The sequence below is a fragment of the Aspergillus thermomutatus genome (genome assembly GCF_002237265.1).
Source record: "Aspergillus thermomutatus strain HMR AF 39 chromosome Unknown NODE_38, whole genome shotgun sequence".
Lineage (NCBI taxonomy): Eukaryota > Fungi > Ascomycota > Eurotiomycetes > Eurotiales > Aspergillaceae > Aspergillus > Aspergillus thermomutatus.
Genome location: NW_020798087.1, coordinates 84,047 through 110,085, shown reverse-complemented (window position 1 = coordinate 110,085; position 26,039 = coordinate 84,047). Strand labels below are relative to the sequence as shown.

Below are 26,039 nucleotides of genomic sequence, written 5' to 3'. Positions count from 1 at the left end.
ATTTCAGTCCGAATCCCGCTTGGACGCGGATCAACTCGAAATTGATCGCATTCTGGCAATGATCAACAGTTAGCACTGACTCTATGGTCAAGCACGAGGTTGCTAGTAGGACACCCCGCAACTCCAGGTTTCCCCAACCCCACATATCCGAAGTTCTCCCGAGATGCTCCCTCATAGTCATGGCTAGCAAATATCCGGTCAATCAGGGATCTTCATCCACCCCAACATTGACCCTTTTGCGGGGCCCCACAAGGGGAAGCAGCCGGAAAATATATTCCATCAGACAGCACACGGAAATCCCGGTCCCATCATACTCCTACGTGTTCTCCACATGCAAATATGACCTCAGTTTCTTGTATTCAGGGCCTACACTTGACGCATACTACTACTAGTACTGATCCATACGTCTAGCGGTGGAGAGCCGAATGGGGCACAAACAGCGGCATCGAATCCTCCCACATCGAGTCCGTAAGCATGCGCTTATTCTTTCCATCCGCATCCATGATCACAATCTGGCCGTAGGGCTGGAACGTATTGTCGTACAAGGCACACTCGTACCGGAACCCATACATGCCCGTAGAGTACAGGATCCTTCCATCATGCGACCACACCGCATGCGCATCGTTGGCGCCGCTGCTGGTCAGCACGCGCAGATCGCTTCCATCGGGCCGGATCGTGCAGACATCGTAGTTGGTTGCGTTCGTCTTGCGGGTGAAGACCCTGTGTTCGCCGTCCGGTGAGAAGAAGGGGAGGTTGTCCCATCCTGTGGTGAGGACGGTGACCTTGCGAGTTTCGAGGTCCAGGATGCGCAGGCCAAGCTGGGACTTGTCGCCTTGGGTGGACTTTGCGCCCCAAACACGGTAGACGACCTTCTTGCCGTCGTGGGAGAAACTGGGGAAGCCAGAGTTGATTGCCGTCGAGTTGCTGGTGGTTAGCAGTTCTGCGTAGGAGCCGTTCGCACTGGCGCGTGCCAGCCATCCGCCGTACTGTGCGCGATCCTGGAACCAGGAGCCCACGCCGAAGACGAGCCATTGGCCGTCCGTCGACCAGGAGGGTTGGAAGGCACCTGCTAATCCTTGGCCGACGAGCGTTTCGTCGACGAGATCTGTGTTCAAGACGTCAATAGACAAGCAATAGAGTGCCAAGCCGTCCTCACCATCCATCTCCGAGGCTTGAAGGACCTTTGGCTTCCAGAACCTTCGGCTTCCGAGCTGAGGCGTGCAGAATAGACAGTTGGGCAGCGGGAGGAGTATATAGTAGCGCAAACGTGTGGATATCTCTGAAGATAAGTGGCTGCTAACGGCCAGCTTGATTTCAGCAGAAGCAAGCCGCTAGCTACTTTCCAAGAACAGCCAGCGAGATGTGACCAAGAACGCAGGGAGTAGGATCCCTCGGTCATAGAATGTATGCTTATGGGCAGTTTTTGCCGAGCGCTACAAGGGTGTGACTGGTTCATGCATCCTCTTCTAAGCGAGTCTTCGCTTACAGGAAATCGTTTTAAGCCACCCTAAACCGGGTATTCAACCCGCCTTATTCTGCTCTCGAAAGACTAATGGCTGCTGAAACAAGGTGCCCAAAAGCCCGATAGCCGAATTGAATCAGTACGGCCGCATGAACAATCTTAACTCCTTGGTTGCAACATTGTGATTCTAGACCGTAACATAATATACAGAAGCACTTTGCAGCTCACTGGAGATAGACACCAATGCTCTCATTCCGTTCACATGCAAGCCAATAGAACTGATTGTATTCTCAATTTAGCGTCCTCAAGGTTTCAGACACGCCCCGTGGTCGATCGATTCCGAGAGCCGTGCGATCGAGTCCGAGAACCTTTATGTCGTGTCGATGATCCTAGATGTGATGCGGCTATATTGCCCCTGTCTGAGCCCTCTTCTTCCTGCTGCTTCGAATGGATGGCGTTCTCGTAGTCGTCAATTGGCTCGTCATCGCGGGTCACGCCGTGCACCTTTTTGGGTTGAAGGGGAGGGTCGGCGATTGGTTTCGAAGGCATTGTGTCAAACAGGAGTGTTAATAATGAGTATAGTTTATCGCGTGATGTTTCAGTGCAGTAAGGACTGGCTCTCAGATGCAAGTAGAGCGTTCGCTTTATATATTGTTCTTATATGCTAGTTGGTGGAATGATCCTAGCATGACGTGCTGTTTGTCAATATTCAGGGAAACAGTCTGGTATATCGAATCATAAGCTTATATCCCTTGTGGCAAGCCAAGCGGTTTGCGGATTGCCAATCAACAACGCCATATATCAAGTCACGGTGACATGGTACTGCAGATGGCACATCCCCGTCATACTTATGTCAATAAAAGGGTTATATTCAATCTCGGCAATTGTTGGAGCTTGCCTATAGACGTCGAACGACTTGGCAAAGTCTATAACCTCTAGCAGACCAAAGAGTATAGGGATTCTAGAATACAGCACAAAGAACAGGAATTTTAAGCCCTAACTCAACCACTGGCCAACTTCCTCAACTGCGTCATGGGCCCATTGAACTTATCCGAATCCCCTCCGTGCTCATACTTGTCTGAATTCTGCCAGATCGTCCATGTCTTCCAGTCACCCGGGATCGTCTTCGGAGGGGAGCTGGTATACACCGCCAACACAAGGGGACACTTATCGCCGAAGCCCTTGGCGTTGCCCGTGCAGCGAGTCCACCAGTCTGCGGTGGTGTAGATCATAGGCCAGCGACCCGTCGCATCATGGTACTCGTCGACAAAGTCGTGGATCCAAGCGACCATCTCGGAATGGCCGAGGCCGTAGCATGTCGCTCCGTAGGGGTTGTACTCGATGTCCAGCATCCCGGGCAGCGTCCGGTTATCGTTGCTCCACCCGCCGCCGTTCTTCAGGAAGAATTCGGCCTGCGTGCTGCCGGTGGACTTGTCAGGGCGCGCAAAGTGGTATCCGCCGCGGAGCAGGCCGGCCTTGGTGGCGCCTGTGTAGTGGGAGTTGAAGACGGTGTCTTTGTAGGTCGTGCCTTCAGTGGCCTGTAGTTCGTGTTGGTTGAGTGAGCTTGATGATCGGGACAAGACGAACCTTGATCATCACAAACTGCGCACCATCCTTCTTTGCAGCGTCAAAGTTGACGGTCTTTTGGTGGTTGGAGATGTCGAAGCCTTGGACGGTGGTTGCGCGGGCTTCAGGCTGGCTGGCGAGGGCCGAAGCCAAACTGGCAATGGCGGCAACAGCTGCGATGGAGAACTTCATGATGCAGGGGGGGCCCTTGTGCTTTCGATGTCTGGATGTGGTTTTTTTGACTCGGTTAAAGAGTTGCTGGTATATATATGCGGTCTGCTGAGATCCAGCCGACACTATAATGGATTTTGATTGCGATAAGCGCATCTGAAACTAGACACGGACATTGATACGAACTGTCGAATCGACCGTCGGGGAGTACCTTTCATCTTCCAGAGTGCTCGATCATATGAAAAGATTCAGACAACTCGTGCGAGGATATACGAGGGAAGTCGTGATATCCCGCCTGTGGGGCGTGTATACGAGAGGATCATCACTCTCTGACCTCGCTCAAAGGCGCTATTTGGCTAGACGGGTATCATTCTGCGAGGCCGCCGATCAGTCTAGAAGGATTGGAGAGGCTGCATAGTAGTGAACCAGCGATATTAATACCTCTGTGAATGGAAGAGAGCAACAGACTGATCATCAAAGGTCCCTGACGAACCCATATTCGCACCATTTTTTCCAAATGCGAAGATCTTTTGTTCATGAAGGAGTACTAAAAATAGTTTTATACTGAGAATGCTGCATCTGAACGAGACTTATGTCTAGCCAACGGTTGAGGATCGAAACATACGTCCTCCATATTGCAGCATTGCTAAAATATGTAGTACCTCGTATATACTACTTATTCCCTGCTGTCGACTATTCTTTGGAATGCATTCTTCCTTGACTGCATCTAAATGACCGATGGCATGGTTAAAGAGTAAATCCCGTTCTTACTCAGGGTATCGTTAGGGAGATGAAGGAATTCAATATCTCCCTTTCAAAGCAGGAGACTACAGATAGACCAATAATGCCTCCGACGCCCCAAGGGTAAACGTCGCCTTCCCCGAGCTGACGGTAGTAGTCTCCATCACAGCTGTCCCCTGTATCGCACACGTTCCGTTGGCAAATGTCTGCCCCCCGACAGTGGGATTCTGTCCCCGATCCACACGAGATGTGGCATACGGGGCTGTCAGTCGCTTAGCCGTTACACGAGAGGAGGGCAAGCCGGTCAAGGTGTATGTCTGTGCCGACCGAGTGCCGCTCGTGTAATAGTCGGAATTGTAGAGGAGGACACGGACGGGAGCTCCATCCTTGTATATAGCGTAGGCGGCGTACGCGGTTGTCTGATCATCGAGAGGAGCGATTTGATCTGCGTTGGCCAGCGCCATGGTTGCAAAGTAGGCGCCGTAGTAGGGGGATCCCATGTCGTAGCGTCCCCACCAGCAGTATTGGCAGTTGCCGATCGTACCTTGATGGAAATAAAGGGCCTGCGAGTGTGTTAGGCTGGCAATACGCATGTCATAGGATGCTCACCTCGGTGCCCATGAGAATTGTCTGCATCACATAGTCCAGGATCCAAAGCGCGGCGCCAAAGGTCGGGCTGATGCCACCGCCTCCTTGCGTAGCTGGACAGGGTCAGTCGTGAAAACACAAATGCGAAAGGTGCGTACCGGAGTTCGTCTCGCCAAAAATGTGTGGTTTTCCTTTCGCAGCTGCGGCGGAAACTTCAGCTGCGAAGGGCTTGATCTGCGAGGTAATGGCGCTGTGGCTCATGAGGCTGGCCAGGTTGGCAGTGCTGGCTGACTGCGGGTAGTTGTGCGAGCAGTAATCTTTGACGTAAGTGTTGGCTTCTCCCTCGGCGGCTGCCAGACCAGCGATACTCATGGGAGAAGTGCCAAAGAAGACGCCAGCAGATATGATGTTAGAGACCGACAAATTGCCACACACTGCATCCTGCCAGCTCACCTCCGACGAATAGTCAGCCGCGGCCGTCCAGGACTGCGAGTTGGCAATGGGGTCACTGCTTGAGAAGACTGATACTTGTCAGTCGTCGGACGAGAGTCATTCAAACTGAGGATTGCCCACAATTAGGTTCATTGCCTAGCTCAATAGCATTCAGGTTATTCATTTTGTTCTTCGCCAGAGTCGCCGCAGCAATAGTGTTTGAGAGATTGTCTAGTCGCCGATTCAGACCAAGAATCACGTCACCTCCGTAGCTGGCAGCCAGAGAGACGAAAGATGGTCCAAACGTGAGACTTGTCGGGGCATCACCGGAAGAAGCGACGGTGTAGGTGACTGCATTGGTTGAAGAAGCATCGTACGTTGCTCGATCTCTACTCATGTGAGCATAGACACTGTATTCCGAAAGACTTCGAAACATACTGAGTGGTCCCGCCAATTCGCAACGGAGGCCATGCACCAGTGAGATCCTTGAAGTTTTGCAGACAGGTAGGCGTCGCGGCGACATCGTTCATGTAACCCGGAAATGTAAAAAACTCGAGACTAAACTGTCAGAGGTGCTACCGATGCTGGTGAATGAGGCTTACGAGACACCGACGGGTGCAGCCGAGAGCTGTCCACTCGCATTGGATGGAGGTGTAGAAGGGACTGCAAAGGTCAATGCTGCTACTACAGGAATGCAGCTGCACAGCAGAAGGGGTGCAAGAAGGAGAGCCATGTTTACGGCCTTCACTAATCAAGACTCATTGTTTGTCCGTTCTGGACCGTATGACTTATATGTACACGCAGTATCCTCTTCTTGAGGAAGATCATTTCTACATCGAGATGATCATGATGAAACCCCACGGGGAATTTCCCCGGTCGAGCAGTATCCCATTCAGCCCCTCTGATCTGCATCCTGAATGGCGGGAATTGACAATGCCTTGAAGGGTGTTCACGGCTATTCAGTTCCTGGGGGACTATTTTCTCTTGCATATGTCTCTGGCAAGGGAATATCCCATCCAACAGATAACCTTTCTGCATAAGTTTGTCATTTTCTTGATTAGTCCAAGCTTCCTGGCAATGCAGCGCGAACTCTCAATGTCGGTAGACATTATACCGAGCTCTGAATCCTTAGATTCTGGGTGGCCCTCCTGGACGAAGCAACAGGAATAAAAACTGCTCTCATTGGCAGACCTGAATCATGTGGAAGTTGTTTGAAGGCAATAATCCCATTAGCGTCAGCACTAGAGGCCACACTGGTGGAGAATCTCTCCCCGTTCATGAGGAGACGGGTTCCTTCCAGCTACAAGCAATCAGTGGCTGAAACAAGAGATCCCAATTTTCCCAGTCCATCGAGTCCCCGCGGGGTTATCTCCTCTGATCCTGGGGTCCCCGCATGGACTGGACTTCGGGGGACTCGGGCGGCCAAGCCATAAACTCAGACAGCTTGGATGATGCTTAAAGACTCCATCAGTCCCAGCAGGGCTCAAGGATCTACACCGGGATCACTGCTGGACTGTCTTTCGTTTCAAGATGACGACCATCAAGAGTTTTGATAAGAACTCGCGGCAGACCGGCTCGGCTGAGGTCGCCAAACCGCACGTCGAGAATGTCGAGCATTCTTATCCTGCCGAGATGGACCCTGCGACTGGCAAGGAAGCTGCCCCCTTGATGCGCTCCAAGGAGGACGACCTCACAGTTTGGCAGTCGGTGCGACGATACCGGATGGTCGCCGTGATTGCTATGGCTGCAGCATTCAGCGCTTCGCTGGATGGTTATCGTAAGTTTCCATCTATGGTACAAAAGCTATGAGATTAATTTTAATCGGCAGAAATCAACCTCAATGGAGGCATCGTTTCCAATAAAGGCTTCATCCGACAAATGGCCACGTCCGGTACGACCATCATCGCGGGCAAATACATCTCGGCCTGGGGTGGAATCCAATCGACTGGCCAGACAATCGGTCAGATTGTATGTTCCCATCGTTTGTGAAGAGTGAAGGTATACTAAGCAGCACAGCTCCTCCAATATGCGACCGAGGCGTTTGGGCGAAAGCCAGCTCTGTATATCATCTGGCTCACATTCGTGGTGGTGAGCGAATACTGGCGTTCTGCGATTGAAGTCTCTCTGACAGTCAAACAGAGCGTTCTGATAGAATCATTCGCCAGTAAATGGGACCACTGGCTTGTCGCAAAGCTGTTCTCGGGCATGGGTGTCGGTATGCTCCAATGCACGATGCCACTGTATCTGTCTGAGATTGCTCCGACGCAACTCAGAGGATTCTTCATCAACGCGTACAGCTTGTCCGTAATTCCCGCTTGACTACTTTGAGTTCATGAATAGGATACTGACTCCAATAGCTGGTTCGTGGTCGGCCAATTGTTCGCCTCGGTGGCTTTGAATAGGCTGAGCGCCACGGATCCATATGATTTTCGAACCCCCATCTACACTCAAGTCAGTTTCCATGAAGCGTCGCTACTTACTCAAAACTGAGACTAATTGGTAGTAGTGGGCTATGATAGGCGCCGCAGGGGTCATTTTCGTCCTGGTCCCCGAGACCCCCTGGTGGCTCGTCAGCAAAGGCAAGATGCAGAAAGCAGAGAGGGTCCTAAAGACATGCAACGGTAGTGTGCCAGGCTATGATATCCAGGACCAACTTGTCCGTACTGTTCTCATTCCCAGCGATTCGTCGGACTAACGCTGTATAGAACGTGATGACTTCGACCGTGGCTCACGAGCGAATCGTCGCCGAACGCAACAAGGAGCAAGGCATGTGGGCCGTTTTCAAAGGGCGAAACTTGATCCGGTTTATCATTGCCGGATGGCCAAAGATCACGCAGCAGTTTGTCGGGTTGACCGTGTTCAATACCTATGCTACCTACTTCTGTAAGGATGTTCCCTATGCTCGTGCTTCGCAAGCTGATCTTTCAGTCCAATACGCTGGGAACAAGAATCCGTTCCTGGTGACCGTCATCCTTTCCTGTGTCCAGCTTCTTTCCATGCTCGCCACAGCCGCCTTGACCGATCAAGTCGGTCGTCGTCCGTTGACGGTTTATCCCTATGGCGTAACTGTTCTCTCGGTGCTGTGTCTGGGCATCGTTGGCTGCTTCGACTACAAGACGCCAGCACTCAGTTCTCTGTTGGTTCGCTTGAAACGCCCTCTCTCACTTCATATGTTATTCCAGAAATCTGATGAGATAAAGATCTTCTTTGCCTGTCTAGCCACCTTCTCCACGACTGGTGCGTCTGCCATCGGATACGCCTACGCAGCGGAGATCCCTCAGCAACGGCTCCGCGCCCAGACAGCCGCCTGGTCTCTGGCTTCGTCGAATATGATTAGCATCATGTTTAGCTTCTGTACCCCTTTGATGATCAATCAGCCACCGACCAAGTGGGGCCCAAAGACAGGCTTTTTGTGCGTATTCCTGGTTGCTCCAGCGGACAAGGACTGATCCTCGTGCGAATAGCTTTGCTGGTACTGGTACCGTAGCCGTGGTAATTGCCTGGTTTATCCTTCCCGAGGTAACGCGTCGTACACCGGGTGAAATCGATGAATTGTGAGTTTCGCCTATCGGGGGTCTTCCATTACATTCGTTGAATATCATCTGACTGCTGCATTCCAGATTTGAGAAGAGGGTCAACCTGCGCAAGTTCAAGAACTATGTCACTCATGCACGAATTACTGCGGATGAGCACCACAGGCAAATGGAGTTGGCCTGATGAGCCTTGGGGACAAGTTTCCCTCAAATGGGTCGTGATTTGCAGGGGTATCAGTCCGTGGCCCAATTTACCGAACTAGAATGAGGATCCCAATTCTTCGTGTTATACTTTAATGCAAATCGAATCTGCACCGACCCCAATAAGGGGCGAACCCATAATTTTCTATGACGTTGGTCGGGCTCTGGACTATGAGGGATGCCGAACCCTCCTAGCAACCCGGCGCAAACCTGCATGGCATTGGCCCCAGTCCCAGCCACTGCAACAGTCTTTCTATCAAACGCTCTAGCAGAAGATCCTCCTGGCTCCCGCTAGTGCACATATCATCCCACCGGGGCGTGGAAGACAGGGTTCGTCCTTTCGAAGACCTAGAATCACAGAACCGGGGGAATTCGATGGACAAGGAAAGGTCCCAATCGTGCTCGTACGGCCTTTGCCCTGGGCTCATATTTGGCCCTTGATGTATCACCTGTTGTACAACCCATCTTGCTGCCTCCTCATTCAATTCGATTTGATCAGGTTTGGTCGAAAACATAGATTTCCCGACTGCCTTAGCTTCTACCCATCCAACTGCTGAAGAACCTCAGTGACATAGGAGTACTTATACCAAGGCATATAGCCCGTCTCTCAAGTATCGGCAGGTAAATGTAGGACTACACTATCCGCAACATCAATGAGCCGATACTGTGCCCAAGATATTCCTCCATTAATCCCAGCAGTGGGAATCGTCTCCAACCTTGGACATTGCTCGGTTAGGCCAAACAGATTCTTTTCAGTGGAAGTAAACGGCAAGGGTTGTATTTGATCAAAATGAAATACCGACCTCCGATATCACCGAGCACAACCCCGAGGTTCCGGATAAAATCACAATGATTGTCATGACACGGGTGGCGCAATCGATCGTCCCTAGGCAGCTGCAATAATGGTGTATCTTACCTGCCCAGGGTGTCCTGTGCATTCGAAGATGGTCGGAAGGCGTAGATTGTCTAAGGCAATTGGCCCGGACTTTGCTCGCCGCTACTGTTTCACGACGGGGCAGGGTCACCGAGAAGATCGCGAACCCTGAGTCGGCCTTTTCGGAGATGCTGTCAGGAGGATGATGGACGACAAGAGCTGCCACAAGGTTCCATCCACTCATGCCAGCTGATTGCTATAAAAGGGGGTCTTGAGACATCCTCAAGACAGTTGAATTCAACTTCTCAACGCATCATCCTCGCTCACCATCTTGTTCCCTGTCTACTATTTCCATCTTCGAGAAAGGCAACCATCCGGGAAAATGACCGCTGAAAAGCTCCGAGTCATCATCGTCGGCTCTGGTCTGGCTGGTTTGGCTGCGGCCCGGATCCTTCGTGCGCATCACGATGTCACCGTCTACGAGCGCGGCGGTCCGGATACGGCCACCGGTGGACAAGGTATCTGTCTGTTCTCCAACGGCATCAAGATCCTTCAAACAATGGGATTTGATCGTTCCCTTGCTGGTGGAGTGCCATGTTACGGTTACCGGCTGTTTGACAAAAATGGTAACCAATTGAAGGACTTCCCAATTGACTTCAAGGGGCGGTACGGAGCAGATACCCTGAGTATGAAGCGGTCTGATTTCCGTGACGAGCTTCTACGACTTGCAACTGCCCCATCGGAAGAGCTCGGTATCCAAGGCAGTCCGGCGCAGATGGTGTTCAATACTAGTGTCATTGACATCGACCCTGACAAGGCTACTGTGACGCTGGAAGGCGGGGCGGTTGTGGAAGCAGATGTGGTCATTGGTTAGTGTCTCCAGCAATGATCCCGGACTATGGGCCAGGGGGTGGAAGAGTCTGACTTTGAAGCATATATAGTTGCTGATGGCGTGCATTCACGTCTGCGTCGCCGCATTGTTGGTACTGACAGCTACCAAGCGAAGAAGAATGGGATGACTTGCTACCGGATTGCTGTCTCCGCTGAGGCAGTTAAAGAGGCACTTGGCTATCTCCCAGTGTGGTGGGAGCCGAGTACAGCCGACGGTCGCATCTCTGCGCTTCAGGCAGGCGACGGGAGTAACCGCATGGTTGCTGCATACGCTATACGGAATTATGACTATATGAACTTCTCGTGCCTCTTTCCGACCCGCCAGGGCAAAGGAAATGTCCTGGAATCGTGGTACGCGGACGGTGACCGACGGGAAATGATTGAGATGTTCAGCGATTTCTGTGGCCCTCTACGCACGATTCTAAGGTATGTACCTTGTTTCTTTATGTGGGCTTCTATCTGAAGCTAACGGTTCAGTATCGCCACTGAGGTGAAAATGTGGGAGCTCCAAGATATGGACCCCCTTCCCAACTGGAATCGAGGACGCGCAATCGTGATCGGGGATGCCGCCCATGCGATGACCCCATTGCAGGGTCAAGGGGCGAACATGGCAGTCGAGGATGCTGACAGTCTCCGCCTGTTGCGTCCAGGCCTTTCCCATGCGGAAATCGAGTCGGTCCTTAAGCAAGTAGACAATGTTCGCCGGCCGCGTGCTTCAAGAGTCCTGGAGGACACTCGTGTCATGGCAAAGGATATTACCATGGAGGAAAGACTGGCCAATTTGGACTATAACTGTGGTTACAATGGGGTATTCGAGGCTCTAAAGGAGATGCAATGAGCTCCACGCAGTGCATAACGGATCTGGAGACCGGTGGTGCTGCACCCGCTCTCCAACCGTGGTGTTACATTAGCCGCTACCTCTTCTCTCTTGAATGGCATTCGCTTAGAATTAGAGATATAATTCAGCTGGAGCTTGGTAGAACAACACAAAGGCAATGCAAGCGAGATGACCCAAGAAACTCGCGCGTCAACATACCTGTTGTAGATTCTAGGCAATCATAAAGGAGTCAAATATGTACGCGGTCAACAATATACCAGGGACATGTCTATCGGGAATTTCAGACCAATAGACAGATATGCGAGAACGCGGACAAACTGGTAGGACATAGTTTCACCCCTTCCTGGTTTGATGGCCAAACTTGATTGAATGTGTAGCCGGATGGTGCTGGGCAAAGTCTAATAAGTATACGTAGCCGTCAAGTCGAATATCGGACGGTATGTAACGGATATAAGAGTGGCCTTGAGAGAGGAAGAGAGCATGCAATTTGCCGTAGCCCAATGAAGAATACAAGAAGCTGTCTATAGTCTTGACGCAACTATATAGAGGTGGAATTGGGCGTTGATAATCTACAGGTACTACGAATGTTTTTCATGCTTTCCCCATAACATTCCTTGTCATTGTTGCATAACCGAAGGGCTTCTCAGTCGAACGCGTGTATGAAACATCACTGACAGTCGGTTCGATTCACTTCTGTCCTGACTGTAAGAATGCTCCGTGAAGGCCGCTAGTGCTGCAGGATCTCTAGGACTGGGCTGATCCAAAGGGACATTTCCAGGGACCTCAAAGCATAATAGAGACATGAATGCAACTCTATGCAGGAGAGAGGTGTCCTGACCGATTCACTCTTCAGGATGCCTCTCAAAAGGAGTTCCAAGTCTAGGAGTAGACTTAGCTTCATCCGCAGAAGTCCCGCCCTAGATATACCAAACCCTGACCTTTCTGGGCTGAAGTGACCGTTTCTAAAGCCATATGTCAGTAGAGATGCTTCCTCGTCTGCTGCTGCTTCTCATGGACAACCGGAACCCCCAGACTTCCTCCGTGACATATCAACTGATGTCATATTAGAGAATCCTCTAGATTTCATAAGCGTCGATCTCCAATCCAGCGGCGTCAAAGGGAAATCGGGATGATGCCGCTAGAGTCGCGAAACCTCCCCAAAGCGAAATGACCGAGAATGATAAAGCCGAGGCCAATTAGCGGACTTAACTCATGTCGCTGCCGCAGCCAAGCCGCTGGAATACCCCTGATACACACGTCGAATCAAAGGAGCAAACGGCGATGCCGGTTTCGGAGATATCGGCCCTAGCTGCATCGATGTGGCGTCCGACCCTCTTCCGGAGATAACATTTAATTCTCCTTCGCCCATGGCTGACGGCGCAGAGTCAGCTTTTCACTTACTTCTTGTCCGAGGCCAACCTATCCCGACCTGACGAACGAGTGTTCGTCCTTGTCCGGTAACCTACACGAATGGTTAAGCCGACTGAACCCACAAGGAGACGCCGACGCCCAGCGTTGTCCTGCGTACAGTGTCGGCGACGGAAGGTCAAATGCGACCGAAACAGCCCCTGTGGGCAATGCACAGCCCACAAGTCCACTACCCTGTGTACATATGCGGTGGACCGCGCCACAGGCTCAGAGAGACAGGTATCGCAACGGCCCCAAGGACCAGTGCTGCTCGAAGCGGCCGACCAAGGCGCGAGCGCACCGCAGCAGCCTGTCTCCGATTCGACCGATTTATTAAATGGCGAAAGCACTGGACCAGTGACCTACAGCCAGTCAGAGGGACCTGCGTTATGTATCGCACATGATTTGGACAGAACCCATAGTATCCCGCAAAATCTTAGCGTCAATTCTTCCACATCCCAAGCCCCTTCGGGCTCGATTCACGGCATCTTATCCAAGACACGGGTCTTTGGTCACGGCCATTGGATGTGCTCGGTACCTCTGGTACGTTGCCAACTGCGTGAAGAGTAGTGGCTCCTGATCAATATTGACACAACCAAAGGTGGAAGGCCTACCGGCTTTGATCCAAGACATGCCTTCTCGGCAAGCCGGCGAACAGATCTCAGAGGCGATTGCTAAATGCAAACAACTGGCTCGAGATATTAAGAAGCAAATGCCGAGTCGGAGTCCACTTCCTCCCAGTATCCATAAACTTCTCCCCAGCCGCCCGGTGCTCGACGAGCTAGTGCAACTGTATTTCAGCACTTTCGAATCATGTTACCGGATTCTTCACACTCAGTTGTTCAGAGCAGAGTATGAAACCTATACAAGAGACCCGGAAATGGCAACGACGCCTTTCAAGGTGAAACTTCTACTGGTCTTGGCTACTGCAGCGCCGTTGCACGGCGATGCCAAAGCCTACAATGAGCTGGCTGCCAAAGCCAGAGCATGGATCCATATCGCTCAGGGATGGCTCTCCGCGCCTTTTGAAAAGGATCGCTTGACGCTAGATGGTATTCAGATCCACTGTTTGCTTCTACTTGCTCGTCAGGTAAACCGAGTTGGAGCAGATTTGGCCTGGATTTCAGCCGGTTCATTAATACGCATGGCCATGCAGATGGGCTTGCATCAAGATCCCAGCTACCTAGGAGAGATGAGTGTGCTGCATAGGGAATTACGAAGACGATTGTGGTATACAGTCTTGGAGCTGAATGTACAGGCTGCGTTGGATTCGGGGATGGCTCCCATGATTACTGCTGCAGAGTATACTACCCAGCCACCGTCCAACCTAGACGATGATGAATTGATCGAGGCGTATGGAGAAGGCCCTCCGGCCAAAGCAACTTCAATACCTACCCAGACGTCAGTCCAGCGTCTGCTGGCCGATTCCCTTGCTTTAAGACTGGAAGCAACGATAGTCATCAACAACTTGCAGGACAAACCCTCATATGAGCAAGTTCTTCGTCTGGGGAATGAGCTGGCGTCAGTTTGCCGTAATGCCACAACCGTCGTTGATCATGACATGTCAAATGACTATGATACATCGACTAACGCAACATCGCCACGTCGGTTTAAATATAATTTCTGCGAGCATTATCTGTGTCGCTTCCTCCTAAGTCTCCACTACCCTTACGCAGCCAAGAGCAAACGCAATCCTTTATACAGCTACTCGCAGAAAGTGTGTCTCGAAGCTGCCCTTGACTTGGTTTCACTCCTCGAAGACAAGATATACCGTCGCTTGCTACTCTCCGGGGGTGGCATGTATCGAGATATTATTACTCGGGGTGCAGTGGTGATATTCCTGGAACTGGTTTCACAACTGGAAGCAAACAACTCTATCTTTTCAAAGCAACGAAACCGTGCTCGCAGAGAGCCGTTGCTAGAAGATGCGCGCAAGGTGGTCCAATACGCACACGATAGACTATGGTATGGCGAAACAAACGTGAGAGGCTACCTTTTTGTCAGTATGGCGATGGCCCAAGTGGAGGCGCTACTTGATGGTCTGCCAACCAAAGAAGCCGTGATAAACGCGGCCGGCCAGAGCCTGACAGTATGCCGCGACATTCTGGAATCCATGGCAGCCAGTTCCCTCTCGCCCAATGCCAGTCATCCGGATATTGCATCTTGGACGTACGGGGACATGTTGGCTATGCCCACTGTGGCCGATGCCGACTTTGACTTTTTGAATAACGAGAACCTCAATTTTGATCTTTCGGACCCTTACTTTGTTCAGCAATGGACAGATCAATGCTGGCCTCAGAATTTGTTTAATTCAGAAGAGGAACCGAGACAAGTGCCATCACACGACGGAGTGAATCTGGTTGGGACATCAGCGATACCTATTACGACTCGTGCCCAGAATGCGACAGATCAGTTATGATGCCATCCATCGAGAAGAAACTAGCGTTGGAGGTATATTTGGGAGGCATGCGATTGGATTCTTGAACATTTATCATTCCGGTGCATGTAATGGCAGTAGTTCAATTCTTAAGTCCTTGTCCACAGACATCCTTGGTATATAGTTACTAATTAACATTAAGGTAAAGAAAAAAGTACTATGTTTTATTTTGGGGTCTTATTATCTATTAGTAAATAAGCTTCTATTCAGATATTTAAGACCTGTGTCCACTGCTACAGTAACTACTATTTTATCTAGCCCTAGCCACTGGCCTATTTTAATTACTATAAGCATATTCAGGCTAGTTAATATCCTAACTAGCAATCCTTCTTCCTTAGCTAGATACTAACATACATTTTGCCTGTCATCCTCAGGGATTATAAGGGCTTTATTATAAAGCTAGTAGTTAAGAAGTAGTAGGATATATCTAATACTAATACCTTTAACATAATAGGTGCCAGGATGACCCTTAGTAATAGTAGGTAAAGATGCTAGCTTAAGAACAGTAATGTAGATTTTAGGCTACTTTACTTTAAGAATTCACATAGTCCTTATTACTATTCTAGTAGTACCCACCGCACCACAGAATGCATTGATTCTCTCAGGGAACTACTTGAGTAGCTCATGGCTAATGGTCTCATATCCAATCAGTGCATCCCGGTTTTTGAACTGGTTGGTAAAATAATAATTCTCGCCTTCCACGACGTCTTCTGCGCGGCGTATCATGGAGGGTATGAGATCTGCGGTGATTCTGCCGGAGGGACTCTGGACCAGGTCGATATTGGCACCGAAAGCCTCCATCGTTCGTAACTTCTCGGCAGCAAATGCATTCGACGACACCACATGGAATCGGTAGCCCTTGACGGCACAGACAAAGGCGAGTGAGGACCCCGTGCTCCCGCCAGTGGCTTCCACGACCGTCATCTCATGTGTCAGGTCTCCCCGAAGTTCGGCCTCTTCGACCATCGACTTCGCCATGCGGTCCTTGTATGAGCCGGTGGGGTTGACAGATTCGAGCTTCAGGAAGATTTGGGCGCAATGATCGGGCACGACATGGCGCAATTGTACTACCGGCGTGTTCCCGATCAACTCCAAGGAGCCATAGACCGGGCGTGGAGGCAGACGCATTGTGTATTAGGTACTCAGGACTGTGTTGGCGTGCGCCATTCAAACTGGCTTGATAACTGTATGAGACCGGAGATAGGGGATCATCTGGTCATTAAATAGTCCACGAGAAGATCAGCGGGGTTGAGCTTGGAGAACGCATGGGACGTCGTCCTGGTTCAGATGTCTGGTTCGGCCGATGAGATAGTAGAAGGGATCCGGCTTGTCCCAGAACTAAATACGGAAACAGGGCTAGAATAGCATGGGTTTCAGACTACCTTAGCCTCAGGCTATTCTCATAAGCTAGAGACTGCTAATCCAATTAAAGAGGCGCGTCGATACATGAAGAGTAAACCAAGCAGGAATACGAAGATCCGGCGGGACCGAAACGTAATGCATTGTATGCCAACCGCTGAGGATGTATACGTGGGATCACATTCATTTAAACCCGAAAGTCGGTGTTTTAGACCTAAGACTAGTTGCGAGGGTTATCCCCGTAGAGGCCTCCTCGAAGCCTTGAGAGTCTGGTATTTCCATAACCGGGAGAAGCTCAGAGAAGTTATGGTATAGATATTGGAACAGCCCTCTTGCCCGACTGGCAGCTTTGGTTTCAGAACTGCTTCTTTTGTGCAGCGTCAGAAGAGGAACTAGCCATGTCGCCCTCGCTGCCGCATAAAATTCCATGTCAATTTTCTCGTTTAGCTTCGAGGATTCCGACAAGGTCCCTGCCTGGACCAACTTGAATCCTTTAAAGTCACTGGTGCTAGCCTCCTTCCACAATGTATTCCCGCAGTCAGGGCAGAAGAACACCGAGAGTACCATTCCATACTCATGCTCGGTCGAGAAGCATTTGGGATTTCCTCTAAGGAGGGAAAAGCTTTCTTCATGCACAACGAAGTTGACTGTGTTGGTTCCGCCGGATATTTTGCGGCAGGGAGGGCAATGGCAGAGGGCCTAATGGATATTTACACGTTATATGGTGGTAACCCTTCAGAGAAAAGGTCTGGCTTACCCTGACAGTTGGCTCTCCGGTGTAGGAGTAGGTGCATGCGCCACACAAACAGCTTCCGGTGCTTATAGAAGTCATGGTAGGAAGTAACTTTTCTAAGTGGTGATTATTGGTTTGATATCTCAGTAGATTCTAATGACGACGAGTGCATGTTGGCTGTATTTATACTGGAAAGATACAGAGATCCGTGGACAGCAGCAACGAAGGGTGATTGGTGCCAGGTAGAAGTCCTTTGTCTTACGCACTTAGCTACGGTAGTTTTGCAAGAGCTCCTGACCCCTGTCCCACGTAAACCATCTGTATCATATGATTCCGAGCATTGAAGTGGTTCATCTTCTGGTTTCTGAGGCCAGACTCGCTTCTACTGGTAACATCACCCTACAATTTTAACCCCCGGCCCTTTCTAGGTCTGGTCTTGTCCAGGAAAGAGTGAGATGCGCGAAAATGACCACCTTTGCTGATTTGGATTGAAACTGAAATTTCGTATTCTCGTCGGTTATTGCAGATCAACCCTAGTCCGGACCGAGGACCAGTCCCGAGCCCTTTCCCAGCATTAACAGATCATATTAAACATACTTTCGGTGGTTCTGGTCACCTCCCACTCCCTGCTTTAGACGGACCCGGAGAAAATACTTATTGCCCCGAGCACTGCCGACGCCCCGGCCCGAATCCTGACGCCGAGACGTGAGAGTCTATAGCGAATATAGAAAACCTGTACCGGAGATAAAGTTGCGATCTGCCTGCGTTTGCCTTTTCTGCAGCGCTCGGTGACACTCTGTCTCACCTCGGGGCCGACGGCTACTTCTGGCTTAAAGAGCATGTCAGGGGCAGAGATATTGCCTCCGCCGAAAGCCGACGGAATGGTCGGGGATGGAAAATGTTAAATAGGCCCTTAATAACATTCCCAGTTCCTTCAGTCGAACTTAGAGTATTCTTGTTTTGCTACTATTCAGCGTTCCCAGTACGAAGATAGTCATGGCACAGTTGAAGATCCTCATCTGCGGCGCGGGCATTGCCGGCCCTGCCCTCGCTTTCTGGCTTTCCAAATTGGGCCACGACGTTACGGTTATCGAGCGGTTCCCAGCCCTGCGCACCACGGGCCTGCAAATCGATCTGCGGGGACATGGGATCGAGGTCATGCGACGAATGGGTCTCGAGCAATCGTTCCGCGCAAAGTCGGTTAAAGAACAAGGCCTGGAAGTGGTCGACCGCTCCGGCAGGCGAAGGGCCTATTTCCCGGCGAATAGGTCAGGCAAAGGGCTGCAGAGCTTCACCACCGACTTTGAGATATTACGGGGAGATTTATGTCAGCTTTTGTACAGCGCGACGGTGGATCGTGTCAAGTATGTCTTTGGAACGAGTCTCGAAGGCATCACCGATCATGACGGCTATGTGGAAGCCCTCTTTTCAGATGGCCGAAAAGAGAATTTCGATCTCATAGTTGGTGCGGATGGCCAGGGATCGCGCACTCGCAGATTGATCCTCGACCCTGACGCTGCGGACCCATTCCATCCCCTTGGAGTTTATATAGCGTACTTCACAATCCCTCAACCTATCCGAGGGGATGAGTACCTAGCCACTATATACGTCGCTCCTCAAAGGCGGTTCGTGTTCACTCGCAGGCATAACGCACGCGAGATCCAGGTGTACCTCGCCTGCAAGCCCGATTCGAACCGACTGAAGAATGCTCAGAAAGGGGACGTCATGGAAGAAAAGTCTGGTTTTGCGGAGATATTTCGAGGCGCAGGGTGGCAGGCAGAGGACATCATCAAGTCGCTAGAGCATGCTGACGACTTTTATTGCGAGCGACTGGGACTAGTCAAGTTGGACTGTTGGTCCCGCGGCCGAGTGGTTCTCCTGGGAGACGCAGCATTTTGCCCGTCGGCAACCACTGGAATGGGCACCACCTGCAGCCTTGTCGGTGCCTATATATTGGCCGGTGAGATAGGTAAACGGTGCAGAGGAGGTTCTGGGGTGGATACTGATGGAAGTGCTACCAAGGACGCTCTGTCCAGCGCATTCAAAGCTTATGAACAAAGATTCCGGCCCTTCATTGACCAGGTTCAAAAGGGCTTATCTGACGGACCTAGTGTTTGGGACCAGATTCCATCAACATCCTTCGGTATCGCTGTCCTCAATTTCCTCCTCGCTATAGCCTCATTCTTCAGATTGGATGTCCTGGCCAGGTTGGTTCTCCGCGAAGATGTAAAAGGATGGGCACTCCCAGACTATGATGAGATGATGTAGATAGTCTCCCTTCTGCTAGCGTTATGGTGAACAGAGGAAAGACATTGGCGTGCCGGTGCAGAGATCTGATCCATATATATAATCCTTGACAACCACCTTTTATTCAACCCTTAGATGTCGAATCGATAGGATAGATACAGGCCGGGATAATGCTTATTACTATATATTTCACGTAAAATATTAGTTTTCTATAAACATGCTAGTTAGGCCGCAACGTGTTGGTTTCTATTGGCTTCTCTATCTAAGCGACGGAGTCGGAGGAATACATTTGGTGATCGGAGATCGAGTCCCACCGTCCCAGATTCATGCTAGCCACAGGCCCACAACTCATAAGAGACCGGGGCGGCTGTGCATCCACGCATATTGCAGCCGGGCAGACAGATACTCCGTGGGTGACGGGCTTTTAGTTCCCGATGGCCAGTCATCATCAGCTTGACAACGGACAATATATTAACCACAGTCTCCCTCTTCGAAATGATCTGGTTCTACACATCTTCATACAAAATACTTTGACTCTTCGCTCTCAGAATGAACTCCCAGAGAACCGCATATTTCGGCGCGACAGGCGGATGCGCAAATGCATGCCTGGCCCTCTCTCTCAAACAAGGGCTCAAAGCTGTCGCACTGGCGCGCACTCCCCAGAAATTGCACGATATGCTGCTGAGCCAAGGAATCAGCGAGAAAACCATCAGCGCAAACCTGATTATCATCCAAGGCGATGTCACCGACGTCGCGCCCGTCAAGAAGACCCTGATGTCCGGAGACGAAAGAAAGCTCGTTGGCAAGATCGTCTCGGGCATTGGTGCTAGTCCCTCGTTCCAGCTTTCCCTGAGAACTCCGATCAAAATGGATAACCCGCATATCTGCGAGAAGGCCACCGAGACCATCATCAAAGCTCTTGGGGAGATTTATGCGGAGTATCCGGACGAGCGACTGCGCAAACCTGTCATCACCGTTGTTTCGACGACGGGCGTGGATGGTCCTTATGATGTGCCGTGTGGTTTCAAGCGGCTTTATTCCATTGTCCTTGCAGTGCCACATGAAGACAAGAGGAAGCTGGAGGAGTTGGTCAAGGCCGACGCGTTCAAGGATGAATCGTCCAGGGTATTTGGTGGAGGAGTAATTGTTCGTCCGTCGTTGCTGGTTGGGGACCACAGTGTTGCTAGCATTGGGTCAAAGAAGCTTAGGGTGGGAACAGAGGAGAGTCCGGCTATTGGGTATACAGTGCATCGTGCTTGTGTTGGGCAATGGATTTTCGAGGAAGTTGTCAACAAGACTGAGGTTGACTGGCTGGGAAAGGCCGTGACTTTGACTCAATGATGAGGATTCTGTATGCCCTTGTTTTGATCTGTTGTCCTTGATGATACACCATTTGTCCTGCGTGTTAGGTAATGCTATAGTCTATTGTCATGCTGGTTAAAAAAGCATCGCCCTAATATAATATGATCTGGATACTAGACTCTCTGGATTTAAAGTTAATTGTGAGTCTACAGGTGATAACGAACTAGAAAATCATAAGCTCTATGGTGAGCTTGAGCATGCATTGGGTACAGAATAAGCTTGCAAGGCAGCAAAGGAACATAGAATGAGATTGATTTTTAGACTAGAACAGTTATCTGAAACCTTGTCTCATTGGGTGAAGCAGTTATTGAAGCAATAGATGGTATACTCAGTGTTAATTCTTGGCCGGACTGCTGAATTTGAATAGCTTCAACTTTGTGAATTGAGTATTCATCTAGATAGGCTAGTACGTTCTAGACAGTCGGAAAGGGGTATTCGACCTTCTGCGTGCCACTGGACCCCTGCGACATTACAGGTGTATAGAAGTGATTTCCATGGTAATGCGGTACATACTTGCTCATGATAGGGTTCTTTCTGCATGGGAATTCTCGTGTATAATAGAATCTGTACAACACTAGGGAGTAATGAACTGGTGCACTTTTACTGTTCTATCCATTAGATTCTACATAAGGTTCGAACTTCAAAGTCTCTCAAGGAGTCCAGGAGAGGGAATATGGGGATCTTGATTACAACATGTTTTGCAACATTCCACCCTCCCCTGGAATGTTTTGATTCTTATATCCAAACAAGGTCGATCAGGGTAACCCGGCCTAAATTACTATTAACTATCCGCTGCTATTGAAGCAGTCAGACATCCTCACTACCAGCGGACCCTAAAACCTCTTTTTTCTTCACCCAGACGTATCATTCACTTGTCACCATGAGATCATCCTTGAGCATCGCGGCCTTCACCCTCATCACCTCCGTGGCTGGCCTTCCCTCCCTCGAAGTCATTCCACGAAGCGATGGGCAATTTCCGCTGCTCGATCCTGGGATGACAATCAAAGAAGCTGCAAGTAAATGTGGGGATTAGGCGCAGCTCTCGTGCTGCGGCCGGGCCGTCTCCGCTGGTGATCGTACCTCGGTCGACGAGGGGATTGCCTCTGGACTTTTGAGCAACCTCGTCGGGGGTGGTACAGGAACGGTCGGCATTCATGCTTTTGATCAATGCTCCAAGTTGGATGCCCAGAGTGAGTGTTCGCCATCTTCCACTCGGAAATGGGCTAACAGGTGTAGTCGGTCTTATACTACCTATCCAAGATCTGCTGAACCAGAAGTGCAAGCAGAATGTGGCTTGTTGTCAGAAAAGTGCCCATGACTCGGTACGTATCCTGCATTATCCATTGCTACCTACTAACGCATTTTAGTCCTCATCTGGTATCGCTGCCAGTCTGCCGTGCGTTGTTTTGGGATCCATTCTGTAAGATTATCACAACGAATGCACGAAGCCAGGCTACGTGAAGACAGGCATTCTTTGACCTTATTTGATTAATACGGTCTAATTGTGAACCATTCCTATACAAAACTCGATTTGCGCATGCCTGAGTCTGCCATGTAGTTCACAATATGTAGATCCTCCCCTCGTAGGGCTGTAGTGTATCCAATGTCGAGGTGGGATAGTTGCTGACCAAAAGCTTCATCTGTCCTGCCATGCCGGCTTGAGTGAGTGGCTGAGGTGAGGAGGTGAAGTTCAAGGCAACCAGTGCCCGTTTCGCCTCCCTCGATTTCACAAAGCAAAAGGTCTCGAGATTCTCAAAGTCCACCACCTCAAACGCACCATGGATAAATAAGTCACGGTACTCCTTGCGCAGCCGCAGTACCGTCTTCCAGAACGAAAGGACACTTTCGGGATCTGACTCCTGCTTCTTCACGTTGATATCTCTGTACAGATCGTGAGTACGCATCCACGGTGTTCCCGTCGTGAATCCCGCGTTGGGAGAATCGTCCCACTGCATCGGCAGTCGGGCATGATCTCGCGCCAGAATTCGCAGTCCATCCATGATGCGTTCGGGTCTGCTCGTATCGGTGCCATTTGCCGCCTGGCGCTCGGCTTCTCGATAATATCCCAGCCCTTCAATGTCCTTAAACTCATCGATTGACCAATCCCGCGGCGCATTGATCATCCCGATTTCCTGCCCTTGGTACAAGAACAAGGTTCCGGTCATGGTCACCATCATCAACGCCAGCATCTTAGCGGAGCGTTCTCGGAACCCAGGGTCATCGGATCCGAATCGTGACACAGACCGGCCGTTGTCGTGGTTCTCACAGAAAGCTGTCGTCCACCCGTCCGTCCCCTCGACGAAAGACTGCCACTTGCCAACGATGGCCTTCATCTCGGTGAGCTTCCACTGCTGAAAGATGTACTTGTCTTCCAGGCTGCTGCCCATACCGATATGACCAATGTCCAGATGGAAGACCATGCTCAGCTGCTTCGCAGACGCACCGACGTACTGGAGCACATCTTTCGGGTCGGGCGTATTCGCCAGCTCGCCGACGGTCATCACGTCCCCGTACGGCGCCAGGGCTTCGTCGTACATCTCGCGCAGGAACTCGTGGATGCGCGGGCCATTGCACCACATCTCCACCGCGGGTTGAATGTAGCTCTTCGGGTCGGTGACAGGGGCGTCGGGGAAATCCGTCCGTTTGCTATACTTGTTGACTGTGTCGACGCGGAAGCCATCCACCCCTTTGTCCAGCCAGAACCGAATGGCGCTGTTATAGATGGCTTCTCGCGTGGCCCGGTTGTCCCAGTTTAAATCCGGCTGCTCCTTCGCGTACAAGTGCAGGTAATACTCCTGTGTTTGCTCGTCCCAAGTCCACGTACTCCCGGCGAAATAGCCCCTGTAATTTGTCGGCGGAAGACGATTGCCCTGCTCATCATACCGCGCTGGCCTCCAGAAATACCAGTCGCGTTTCTCGTTGTTTCTGCAGCTGCGACTTTCTTTGAACCAGGCGTGCTCGTCACTGGTGTGGTTCACCACTAAATCCAGGATGAGCTTCATCCCGCGCTGGTGGCACTCGTCAATCAGCTTTTCGACATCCTCAACGGTTCCGTATGCCGGTAGCACTTTTTCATAGTCGGAAATGTCGTAGCCCATGTCGTGCATCGGGGAGTCGTAGTGCGGGGACAGCCATACTACGTCGACTCCCAGTGAATGGAGGTATGGGATCTTAGAGACGAGACCGGGGATATCGCCCCATCCGTCGCCATTGGAATCCTTGAAAGATGCGGGGTATACCTAGCCATGTCAGCTGTGCATGGGATGTACCCGTCAAGGCAGAGTACCTGGTAGACAGTGGCCTCCTTCCACCAGTTGTTGGTCCCTGTTGGGACGGTTATTGTAGCGTGCGGTGACATGCTTCTGATACTCGACTACAATACCACAAACTCATTTTTCCCCCTGAGTTATGTGGCGTTCATCTTCAATTATTTATGTGCGGAGAATGTCTTCGCAATTTGATCACTCCGACTTGCATCCGCATCAACTCCGAATAGACTCCGATCCCGCAATCTTGGGCGTGGGGGATGATTATAGGATATCTCCTACAGGCTGAAAGCTATAAATCTATCTAAAGAAAGCAATGATGCATCGAGCATACATCTATAAAGGGAAAAGCTCAAATGAGTTAACCATGAAGGATGAGCTCGTTCAATCATAGTATGTAGCTGGAGGCAGATATTAAGATAAGCGGTTATCCAGCTAATTTATATCATTATTAGCCCAAGGATTACAGTCAAATAAGTAGATATCATATAATATAATATTTGAATGCCTAGCATGACTTGGACATAATTAAAATCTAAACAGTCTATAATGTTGATAGTTACTTTGTTTACCCCTATAGTCTTGGTAAGTCATGGCAGTTGCGCTGAATTGTATCTATTTCTTAAGCCCAACTGGTGGTTTGGCAATACTATGGATCAGCGTGGGCTTTCGATGCTGCCTGTTTTGCGAGAAATATCAATCTTCGAGTGAGGCCGGCAGTGAAGGAAAAGGGCGCGAAACGCCTGGTGGCTCGGGACTCATGATCAAGGTCAGTAAATATCTCTACTACATTTCCCAGCAGCTGGAGATCACTGCCAAAAGTCGATGCGTTGGGGTCGGTGATCAGATGCCGGAACAGCGACAGGACAGCGGTCAATATGAACTGAGCATGGATCCTCAGATAACATCAGCTCACCACAAGGATAGGGGACAGGTTGCTGATTTGCATCGACCTACCAGAAAGTATGCCAGTTGAGAAAATCGCGTATGCGGTATATATACAGAAGCATGGATCTTGATTCCTGGTAAAAGAGCTCCGCACTAGAGGGCAGGAAGGACCACTCCTGGGGAGAGAGCTGGCTGCAAGCACTAACTGCGCCGTGGATTTTGCCCAGGCAAAAGTAGTACTCCAGGTGCAGGTTCACACCACGTAAGCTTAGATCATGGAATGTGTAATTGCGAGCGTTTTCAGTCGCAAACAAATCAGGCCAGCAGCTATCAGGGAAGCTCGACTTCAGGTCAAGTAGTTCCTGATCTAGTTCGCGAATGTACTGAAGGCGCCTGGCCTCAGGCTGTCCCCGGCCATAGTCAGAATAGAGGAGATGATACACCTTAGATTTGATCAAGGAAAGGCGGATGTCCGAGGGGAACAAAAGCTCTTGAGACGACAAGGCTTTAATAAAGAATTGATGATCTGAAGATGACAGAACGTAGTTGTCGGGCAGCTGCAAGTCGCAGTCGTCGTCTTTCATCAAAGGAGGGTGACCAAAACGGATTGCCATGTCTTTATCGAGACCATAGCAGAGCCAGAATAGAGCGCGCAGATGTCTTCCTTCTGCCTCATGGATGACACAATACCTATTTCCTCCGAGACTATACAACATCCGAACAGCGATGGCTAGCAACGATGCCGCCGAGCTCGCCTGACCAATAGGTAGAATATACATGAACTGTACCATTAGGAAGACACCCCTATAACTTTGTTGTGGAAGGAGCCTACCAGTATAACAACAGTCTCTAAAGTTCTCAGGCCAATACCCTCCATCAAGATTCGGGGCAGCAGCGTCAGCACAGTCTGCATATACGCATCAGGGTCAGCATCGGCAAACGCGGGCTCAAGACGGTGCATTTGCGTGACCATTGCAGTGAGTGCAATTAGGCAAGCCGCGTTGGCAGTCGGAGTTGAGTTAAGCGGGCTGTTCAGAATATTT

The 26,039-nt window shown here is 50.6% G+C and overlaps 12 protein-coding genes across 12 annotated transcripts; 5 read left to right on the top strand and 7 right to left on the bottom strand.

Moving 5' to 3' along the window:
* Window positions 1-407: 407 nt before the first annotated feature.
* CDV56_108417 (TolB family protein) lies at window positions 408-1,163 on the bottom strand (the record flags this gene model as incomplete). Its single annotated transcript, XM_026762036.1, has 1 exon — window positions 408-1,163. The coding sequence occupies one exon, from the start codon at window positions 1,161-1,163 to the stop codon at window positions 408-410; it is 756 nt and encodes a 251-aa protein (XP_026616627.1).
* Window positions 1,164-1,774: 611 nt separating this feature from the next.
* On the bottom strand, window positions 1,775-2,011 carry CDV56_108395 (uncharacterized protein; the record flags this gene model as incomplete). Its single annotated transcript, XM_026762014.1, has 1 exon — window positions 1,775-2,011. One exon carries the CDS (start codon window positions 2,009-2,011, stop codon window positions 1,775-1,777), a length of 237 nt encoding a protein of 78 aa, XP_026616626.1.
* A 452-nt stretch (window positions 2,012-2,463) lies between these two features.
* On the bottom strand, window positions 2,464-3,220 carry CDV56_108365 (lysozyme; the record flags this gene model as incomplete). The annotated part of the gene is made up of 2 exons (XM_026761984.1): window positions 2,464-3,000; window positions 3,050-3,220. 2 exons carry the CDS (start codon window positions 3,218-3,220, stop codon window positions 2,464-2,466), a joined length of 708 nt encoding a protein of 235 aa, XP_026616625.1.
* Window positions 3,221-4,026: 806 nt separating this feature from the next.
* Window positions 4,027-5,693, bottom strand: CDV56_108304 (glycosyl hydrolase family 79 C-terminal domain-containing protein; the record flags this gene model as incomplete). Its single annotated transcript, XM_026761923.1, has 6 exons — window positions 4,027-4,503; window positions 4,550-4,641; window positions 4,687-5,049; window positions 5,102-5,349; window positions 5,399-5,518; window positions 5,563-5,693. 6 exons carry the CDS (start codon window positions 5,691-5,693, stop codon window positions 4,027-4,029), a joined length of 1,431 nt encoding a protein of 476 aa, XP_026616624.1.
* A 797-nt stretch (window positions 5,694-6,490) lies between these two features.
* Window positions 6,491-8,677, top strand: CDV56_108221 (uncharacterized protein; the record flags this gene model as incomplete). The annotated part of the gene is made up of 8 exons (XM_026761840.1): window positions 6,491-6,737; window positions 6,789-6,928; window positions 6,977-7,251; window positions 7,318-7,411; window positions 7,467-7,616; window positions 7,666-8,372; window positions 8,425-8,514; window positions 8,581-8,677. The coding sequence occupies 8 exons, from the start codon at window positions 6,491-6,493 to the stop codon at window positions 8,675-8,677; spliced, it is 1,800 nt and encodes a 599-aa protein (XP_026616623.1).
* A 1,273-nt stretch (window positions 8,678-9,950) lies between these two features.
* Window positions 9,951-11,297, top strand: CDV56_108148 (FAD-dependent oxidoreductase; the record flags this gene model as incomplete). The annotated part of the gene is made up of 3 exons (XM_026761767.1): window positions 9,951-10,437; window positions 10,510-10,885; window positions 10,937-11,297. 3 exons carry the CDS (start codon window positions 9,951-9,953, stop codon window positions 11,295-11,297), a joined length of 1,224 nt encoding a protein of 407 aa, XP_026616622.1.
* A 1,470-nt stretch (window positions 11,298-12,767) lies between these two features.
* Window positions 12,768-15,123, top strand: CDV56_108022 (putative C6 transcription factor; the record flags this gene model as incomplete). Its single annotated transcript, XM_026761641.1, has 2 exons — window positions 12,768-13,247; window positions 13,306-15,123. 2 exons carry the CDS (start codon window positions 12,768-12,770, stop codon window positions 15,121-15,123), a joined length of 2,298 nt encoding a protein of 765 aa, XP_026616621.1.
* Window positions 15,124-15,750: 627 nt separating this feature from the next.
* On the bottom strand, window positions 15,751-16,269 carry CDV56_107981 (uncharacterized protein; the record flags this gene model as incomplete). The annotated part of the gene is made up of 1 exon (XM_026761600.1): window positions 15,751-16,269. The coding sequence occupies one exon, from the start codon at window positions 16,267-16,269 to the stop codon at window positions 15,751-15,753; it is 519 nt and encodes a 172-aa protein (XP_026616620.1).
* Window positions 16,270-18,229: 1,960 nt separating this feature from the next.
* Window positions 18,230-19,501, top strand: CDV56_107876 (putative FAD-binding monooxygenase; the record flags this gene model as incomplete). The annotated part of the gene is made up of 1 exon (XM_026761495.1): window positions 18,230-19,501. The coding sequence occupies one exon, from the start codon at window positions 18,230-18,232 to the stop codon at window positions 19,499-19,501; it is 1,272 nt and encodes a 423-aa protein (XP_026616619.1).
* Window positions 19,502-20,029: 528 nt separating this feature from the next.
* Window positions 20,030-20,821, top strand: CDV56_107835 (uncharacterized protein; the record flags this gene model as incomplete). The annotated part of the gene is made up of 1 exon (XM_026761454.1): window positions 20,030-20,821. The coding sequence occupies one exon, from the start codon at window positions 20,030-20,032 to the stop codon at window positions 20,819-20,821; it is 792 nt and encodes a 263-aa protein (XP_026616618.1).
* A 907-nt stretch (window positions 20,822-21,728) lies between these two features.
* Window positions 21,729-21,998, bottom strand: CDV56_107784 (uncharacterized protein; the record flags this gene model as incomplete). The annotated part of the gene is made up of 1 exon (XM_026761403.1): window positions 21,729-21,998. The coding sequence occupies one exon, from the start codon at window positions 21,996-21,998 to the stop codon at window positions 21,729-21,731; it is 270 nt and encodes an 89-aa protein (XP_026616617.1).
* A 403-nt stretch (window positions 21,999-22,401) lies between these two features.
* On the bottom strand, window positions 22,402-25,957 carry CDV56_107635 (uncharacterized protein; the record flags this gene model as incomplete). The annotated part of the gene is made up of 5 exons (XM_026761254.1): window positions 22,402-24,081; window positions 24,129-24,166; window positions 24,850-25,004; window positions 25,066-25,778; window positions 25,829-25,957. The coding sequence occupies 5 exons, from the start codon at window positions 25,955-25,957 to the stop codon at window positions 22,402-22,404; spliced, it is 2,715 nt and encodes a 904-aa protein (XP_026616616.1).
* Window positions 25,958-26,039: the final 82 nt, after the last annotated feature.